This window comes from Apis dorsata, unplaced genomic scaffold, assembly GCF_000469605.1.
Source record: "Apis dorsata unplaced genomic scaffold, Apis dorsata 1.3 scaffold_73, whole genome shotgun sequence".
Lineage (NCBI taxonomy): Eukaryota > Metazoa > Arthropoda > Insecta > Hymenoptera > Apidae > Apis > Apis dorsata.
In genome coordinates, this window is record NW_006263371.1 from 1,398,246 (window position 1) to 1,398,757 (window position 512).

Genomic DNA, 512 nt, shown 5'->3' on the forward strand with positions numbered 1-512 from the left:
CTGAATCTCACCTGAGAGTGACCGCGTTGTTTCCATAGAGTTCCAAATTCAGGTTGTAGAATCGCTCGCTCTTGCTGCAATCGACCTCGTCAACCCTCTCGCAAACCCTGGTTTCCTGATCGAACACGGTCCCGTTCAGACAGAGGAACTTTATGTCCATAATCTCGTCTGAAACCAAGTCTCATGGTGAAGGACAGGGTGATTATTCGGGGATGCTCTTTTTTTGGGTCACGATTTACTCGTTTCAACGCCTTTTACTTGAATCTTATTTTAATTTAAATTATATACACTAATAAATTATAAGATCTTTTTGTAAGAAGTTTTAACGCGATACGATAAGTGATATGATAATAGGAATTTTTTAAGGAAATATAGCGACAGAAGGATGACATCAACACATCACAAAAACACGTAAAGATTCAAACGAAACAAATTTCATTATGTATATGACGTAAAAAAAGTGTAATAAAATTTTCAAAAATAATTCATTAAAAATATGATAAATTGGGGGG

At 35.7% G+C, this 512-nt stretch overlaps 1 protein-coding gene across 4 annotated transcripts in view; it reads right to left on the minus strand.

The window, feature by feature from the left end:
* LOC102677690 (serine-rich adhesin for platelets-like) overlaps positions 1-512 on the minus strand; it is a 59,259-nt gene that overhangs the window by 5,678 nt on the left and 53,069 nt on the right. For 3 of the 4 annotated variants that reach the window (XM_031515500.1, XM_031515499.1, XM_031515502.1), the window contains one exon: positions 12-180. In XM_031515500.1, coding sequence (XP_031371360.1) covers positions 12-180 — 169 coding nt within the window. The remainder of the gene's footprint in view (positions 1-11; positions 181-512) is intronic. The other variant, XM_031515501.1, reaches the window with a different exon arrangement.